The 6,967-nt window shown below is 31.5% G+C and overlaps 1 protein-coding gene across 1 annotated transcript; it reads right to left on the minus strand.

Moving 5' to 3' along the window:
• Nucleotides 1-2,937: 2,937 nt before the first annotated feature.
• FBL17 (RNI-like superfamily protein) lies at nt 2,938-6,686 on the minus strand. The gene is made up of 11 exons (XM_079020769.1): nt 5,892-6,686; nt 5,501-5,602; nt 4,821-4,965; nt 4,541-4,725; nt 4,342-4,446; nt 4,152-4,249; nt 3,835-4,049; nt 3,687-3,753; nt 3,511-3,596; nt 3,306-3,404; nt 2,938-3,217 (listed from the first exon to the last, which is right to left on the minus strand). The coding sequence occupies exons 1-11, from the start codon at nt 6,512-6,514 to the stop codon at nt 3,146-3,148; spliced, it is 1,797 nt and encodes a 598-aa protein (XP_078876895.1). The 5' UTR covers nt 6,515-6,686; the 3' UTR covers nt 2,938-3,145.
• Nucleotides 6,687-6,967: the final 281 nt, after the last annotated feature.

The raw sequence follows: 6,967 nt of genomic DNA on the forward strand, positions 1-6,967 counted from the left end.
TTAATTTTTTTTTATTTTCATTCGCGTAAATAAAATAGTTATATTTACAAATATAAATAAAGAAAATAAACATACCTTTTTTATTTACACAAATCAAAATAATAAAAAAAGTTACATAAGCCATAAATAACTAAAATTAATAAGAAAATTGCGAAAAAAAACCAAAAAAATATGAAATGTTTAAAATGTATCAATATATTAGAGTATTTTACAACTTTGGTGTTTGAGTTTTTTGTTTTTGTTTTTCTATTTTTCATTACTTGAATCAAAATAAATAAAAATAATAGAAGAATAATAAATAACTATATATATATATATATATATATATATATATATATATATATATATATATTGATAATGATAAATGCAAACATAAAGTTGCTAACGATATTAACTATGGAACATCAAAGTAGAAAAAAAACCATAACAACAAAATTAAAAAAAAAAATAAAAAAACATTAGCGTTGAATTTCATAATTAAGAAAAAAAAAAGTTTCAATATGGTTTATCGAATTTAAGTTTATTTACTTAAATAAAAATAAATAAAAACATTAAAAAAAACCATACATAACTAAAATTATAAAAAAATGTTAAAAAGATTAAAAAAAATATCAAGTTGTTGAATATATATATATATATATATATAATTTATATATATGCGAGAATTTATATTTATAATTTATATATATACAAAATTTCGTATTTAAAAAATTACACGAATGGTCCTTGAGGTTTGTAGTGTATTGCAATATTGGTACAAGGGCAAAATAGTCTTTTTCCTTAAAATCTAACAGCAGAAAAGTTAGATTTAACGGTAGGAGGACCTTTCATGTAATTTTACAAACCACAGGGACCAGTCGCGTGACTTTTTGCTAGGAAGTCCTCAAAGTGTGATATTTTGTAAACCACAGGGACCAATTGTGAAATTTTGTCTAAATAATATTTTACAATTGAAATCGTATGAATACATTTTTTTCATTTAAAACTCATTTTTTTATATAAATATAAGGTTTTTTACATTCAAACCATAATGTTATGTATAAATATGTATTAATTATAGGGTTTAGGTCATTTTTGGTCACTTAACTTTTGGTTTTATGCTCATTTGGTCACTTAACTCTTTTTAAGTTTTAAAAGGTCATCAAATTTTTGGCTTTGTGCTTATTTAGTCACTTAACTTTTGGTTTGGTTACATTTAGTCACCTAACTTTTAAAATTGTGCTCATTTAGTCACTAAACTTTTAATTTTCCTCAAAAGTTTAGTAATTAGCAAAATTTTACAAAGTTAGGTGACTAAATGAGCACAAATCTAAAAGTTAAGTGACCAAACCAAAAGTTAAGTGACTAAATGAGTACAAAGTCAAAATTTTGATGACCTTTTAAAACTTAAAAAGTGTTGAGTGACCAAATGAGCACAAAACCAAAAGTTAAGTGACCAAAAATGACCTAAACCCTTAATTATATTATAACCATATTTTTCATGCACTATTTGGTTATGTGGCACTAATGTGGCATGTTGACAAAGCAACACGATACCATATGTGGGATAATTTGAGACAACTTAATTTGGATTTCATGCAAAATCTAAAGTTCATGAACATATAATATCTTGTTTTTTGTTGGGTTGCAACAAAACAAGTTAAGCATTTTTGACAAATATCAAAACAAACTTCGATGAACTTGCAGAAATAAAACTTTTGAAAAAACGTAAATCAAGTGAACACGATATTTAACGGGGTTCGATTAAGTTAACCTACATCCATAGGCGAACGAGATGGGGGGATTTTATTAACTTCCAAGAACAATTACAATCATACACAATGGTTACACCTTGTTTGAGCTCTCAAAACAAAATAATACATCTTGCTTACTAATTGCTCCAAAAGAATGTGCTCTCAACCTCACAATGATTGCTCTTTTGAAGTTTATGTGCAACTAACAATAATGAAGATATTAACATATTTGTCGACAAGCATGGTAAACCCTGAATATAAAGAGTTAGGCCCATTTATAATTAGCACATGATGGGAATCCCATAATTTCTAACCAATAACATAATGTCAACCGAGAAACCCTAATTATGATGGGTCAAGACCATCATAATTAGGTAAAAAAAAAAGCTTTGTATTCATACAGAAAAGTGGTTTTTAAATGAAAAAAATAAATTTATACAGTTTCAAATATTAACATGGTTTCAATTAGAAAATGGTAACATTGAACGAAATAAAAATAAAATGATGTTCAATTTAGAACAAAAAATAGGATGTCAAAATTAAAAAATAAAATAAAAACTTAGTGTCAAAATTAAAAAAATAAAATCATTGTCTTTTGTAAAATAAAAATCAAATTTGACACATCAACCTATAATGTACATCAACAAGCAACTAGATTGACCCGATAAATAATCAGAATTATAACAAATTTAAAAACACTATCAGTATTGAAACAAAAAAAAACAATGTCAATTTAGAAATATAGTGTAAACTTAATGACTTTAGCACTAAAATAACAATACCAAATCATCATTTAGATAATATATTAACTAGGAAGTAACAAAATAGAACAAAATTAAATCATTGAAATAAATAGCAGCCAAAAATCAGCAAACATTTATACATCCTTACAAATTTGTAGAGATTGTGGTTGTATTATTTTAAACCCACATGTACTATAAAAACTTCAAGAGTGTTAATATTAAAAAATAAAAAATGTTAGTTATTAAACCAAATAATTACATCACATAAATCAAATCATTTAAAACTAATTAGTAATAATATAAGTAGGCACTTTAAAAATACAACTATTAAAATGTGTAAAAGTAGAACACAAATGAATCAAACCAAAAAGAAAAGACATTATTTTATGACTTGAAATAACAACATTTTCATAAGATAGTATAAAGGAAACTTTAAGTAAAAATGGATCAAAAGCAAAAGAAGAACAAGAATAAAGCGGTTTTACTTGGTTGCATATGCATGGCATTTTTATTGCAATGACATTAAGATACCATAATAAAAATATAAAGTTTGTTTAAGCCTGTGAACTAGCAACTTAACTTCATTACAGATTGATTTGGACAACAGAATGAATAATCTACTGCACATAGTTTATATTTTATAACAGCTTCTACACCAATGTAATTTTATTACTCCACAACCACCCTCACCCTGCACCTTCTCTTTCGAACCTTCCAACTTATTTTCTCATCATCCAATAACTGCAAATTTCCCAATACAATTTTATTCTTTTTTTTCATTTTAATTATATTATGTTTCAGAGTGTAAATAAATAATATATATATGTACCTGTTGGCTAAAGGAAAATGGAATTCTAACTCTCTTGGAACCATCAGCCATTCTCTTGCGAGAAAATCGGTCTTCAACAGGAGCAGAATCACTGGAAACCTGAGATTTATACAATCATACAAGAGTTTAGTATTAACCAATACCATTAAATTTTTAAAATCTATTAATTTTATTTTTTATAGAATAAGCATAAAGGATAGTTCACCTGAGTTTGAACTGCTTCGATTAATACATCTTCACAACCAATAGCATGCACACTTTCCAGTTTAGGGCATTGCAGTACTAATTTTTCTGTTATCAGACAATTGAAATTCAGTAAAAAGAGAAGATGCATCACACATGCTATAGCTATTGAATTATATAAGACGTTATAAAAATTACCTGGATTCAGATTTTTACATGAGTTCAGGTTTAGATCATTGAGATTAGGGCAGCTTAGATACAAGGACTGCAAAAGTAAAGATAAGAGGTTAAGTAACAAAATTGGAGTAAAAATGAATAAAATAAAAAATGGTTAAACTGTTCTTACATCAAGGCTAGAACAACCCCAAAGGCTGAGCTTTTTCAAACGGGCATGTTTTATAAATAACTTCTGATATAAAAGATGCAATTTGCTGTTTGGTGATATTTTTGAGTTTGTATCATTGTTTGGATGTTGTGTGTCTGACTCTGAATCACATATTGTCATCCCACAATCCATCAGTTCCAAAAGTGGCAACTGGGCTGTGGCAAACTGGATACCACCTGATTATTACACAATTCAAATCAAAATCAAATGTTAATTAATTGGTGTCAAATGCAAAAACTGATTTTATAGCAATATGAAGCAAGTGCATTAACAATTACTTGATGTGATGTTAGGGCATAGAGCAACAAGCAGTCTTGTTAGGGTTTCAGGGAATACATTGCATATCATCCCAATACCACTGTCACTTATGCTAGACCTGTAATTAACATACAACAATACCATCAGTAAATGAAAAATAAATAAATAATGTTATAAAAATACAAATAATTAAAATAAGTGAAAACATACCCGCTGAGGTCAAGCAATTCTAGGTTTGAGTATGACTTAGAAATTGCAACAACAGATGCATCGGTTATTTCTGATCCAAGAACAAGTGATAACATACGCAAGCACCTAAAATGAAACCCATTATGGCATGTTTTAGTATTTTTTAAAGAGCCTGATAACTGATTAGACATGATTATGATTTGTAAATTACTTGGTGTACCTTAAATTTGCAGCAGTGAGAGAAAGGACAACGGAATGGGAAAGTTTAAGAGAGGCAATGTGAATGTTTTGTAATTTAGGGCAGCTTCTTCCAAGCCCATCCATCATGGTAGTAAGATCAGTGGTATCTTTCTCTTGGCAGGAGAAATCAAGGGATATCTCGTTTAAATTGGGAACATTGAAAACCTAATTCAGATAAAAAAAAAAGATGTTAATAACACGGAATCTAATAAAAGGGTTTGTAGATAGTAATACTTAAAAGCGCTTTTGAAGATAAGTACCGTTTTTGAAAGGGAATGAAGATCTGAAAGCCAAAGAGTGGAGAGAGTGGTGGAGCAGAGAACAAAGCTTGCGAGGTTAGAACACCCTTCCATCTTAAGACTTTTCAGACAACGCTTATCAGCAACAAAACGACCCAAATCGTCCCTAAAATCATGCATACAAACAAAATCACATTCAGATGCAGATAGATTAAGGAGGCGATGACTACAAAGCCAAATCTAATTGGGATTGATTGCCTATAGACAACAAGCTAAAATTGTTTTTAATACAATGCCATAAAAACTTTATTGATTCAGAAGACACGCTACAAACTACGTATTAGAGATGCAGTGGCTGCAAAACCAAATCTAATTGCGACAACTAATGCCTTTTCCAGCATACATAACATTAAAACCTAAACAGTATGATTAAAAGTGCAGCTAAACTCAGTCAAATTAGTTCATTGAGAGGTAGAGTTTGCATAATCTGAAGAGATAAATCAATCATATTCTGAACCCGATACAGAATTACTTTCTGGAAGTAGTAGAATAAAAATAGGTGAGTCCGTTTTTGTGAAAACATATTGTTTATAATATAAGAAAAAAGTTATCAAAGTATGATTATATATAGACATGTAACACAATCCAGCAGAATCCAAAGCAAAGGTACTAAAACCGTATAAACAAGTTGGGAAATATACCCAGTAATGCGATTGAATGAGCCTTCACACGTGAAGATCTCCAGAGATTCCAGATTCGGACAGGAAAAGGCAATGCAGGCCAACATAGTTGAATCCATGTCACTGCAAAATATAAATCACCTTACAAATCAACCAAAGTTTACCATTTTTCATTAGATTTTCTTTTTTATCTGCGAGATCTGAGTGTTCAACGTCGGTTTTTATCAAATTAATTAGTTTTTTGAAAGGTCAATTTAACTAGTTTAAGAATCACCATTTTGTGTCCATTGACTGGTCACTCTGAGGTTCGTAATGTAATTGTTAAAAAACCTCCTTAAACGATCTGTTTAACGTCGTATAAAACTAAATAGTCCGATCGGATACCAAAATTCTAGATCTGAGATTATCGAACCTTTCCATCGTAAGTGATAATCTAACAAGAGCCGGACATTTCTGTAAAACCGATCCCACGCATCCAACTTGAGTCTTAGCGGGGACTTTAAGTCGAAGCTCTTCGGCAGCTTTCCAAAGCCGTCTAGAAACATCCAGCCATCCCTTACACACTTTTGCCGCCGATAGCAACGACGGCGGCGGCAACCTCCGTAACACCTCCCACAAGCAATTCATCGGCAACTTACCAGATCCGACATCCAACTCCACATCCGGTGAAAGGCACTCCTCCCCTCCCTCGTCGTCCGACTCCGGTAAATCGTGAACATCGATATTGTCAAAAGACAAAGCTCGTCGAAGCTTAGAGCACCGCTGCTGGCGCTGATGCGGGCGAACAGCAGATAGCGGAGGTGAAGCCGGAATAGTGGGGGTGGCGGATGAGGTTGCAGAATCGGTCGGAGTTGCAGCCGCTGAGTTTGAATCGGTGGTTGATAGCGGTGGTAGGTGACAGACGTGGCCTTTCTTCGGAAGACCACATCGGCCACAGTTGTAGTTGCCGCGTCGCTTTCCTTTTTTAGAAAAGAAATCATCGGAGAGATATCTGGCTCCGCCTGGAGTGACCGGATGGGGCTGGTGTCCGTGCATTTCGGCTAGGGTTTGGATTTTGTAGAGAGAGAGAGAGAGAGAGAGAGAGAGAGAGAGAGAGAGAGAGAGATGGGGAAGTGGAGGAATTGAGTGGTAGAGGGAAATGGCGAAGAAATAAAGAGAAGGTTGAAGAGAGAGGCGGGAGATATTAGAATGGTTGGCGCCTTGGTTTCAATTTTGGTGGAGCGTTTTCTCGCTCCCTTTTTTCCGCTGTGAGTAAACAAATTAAAAGCACGTGATGTCCTTTCTCCCTTTCTCATAATACCTATTCTACCCTTGGAGCCTGCAAAAATCTCATTAAAAAATATTAATATTACATTTAATATTACAATATTCTTTTATTATTATTTTAGATTTGCGTCGAATAAAATGTCGTTTATAGAAAAAGAAATAAAGTCTTAATTATTTTTCCTTTTTGGCTAATGCGCAGTTATTACATATTTAGATATTTGA

The sequence above is a fragment of the Lactuca serriola genome, chromosome 9 (genome assembly GCF_051521515.1).
Source record: "Lactuca serriola cultivar US96UC23 chromosome 9, Lser_US96UC23_V15, whole genome shotgun sequence".
NCBI lineage: Eukaryota > Viridiplantae > Streptophyta > Magnoliopsida > Asterales > Asteraceae > Lactuca > Lactuca serriola.

What these genes read in the sequence shown, in the direction of transcription:
- FBL17 (XM_079020769.1), bottom strand. Translation starts at nt 6,514, where the DNA reads ATGCACGGACACCAGCCCCATCCGGTCACTCCAGGCGGAGCCAGATAT. An exon ending in TTATCACTTACGATGGAAAG is followed by an intron (nt 5,603 to 5,891) that starts GTTCGATAATCT and finishes TATATTTTGCAG; the next exon opens with TGACATGGATTCAACTATGT. An exon ending in GAATTGCTTGACCTCAGCGG is followed by an intron (nt 4,250 to 4,341) that starts GTATGTTTTCAC and finishes TGTTAATTACAG; the next exon opens with GTCTAGCATAAGTGACAGTG.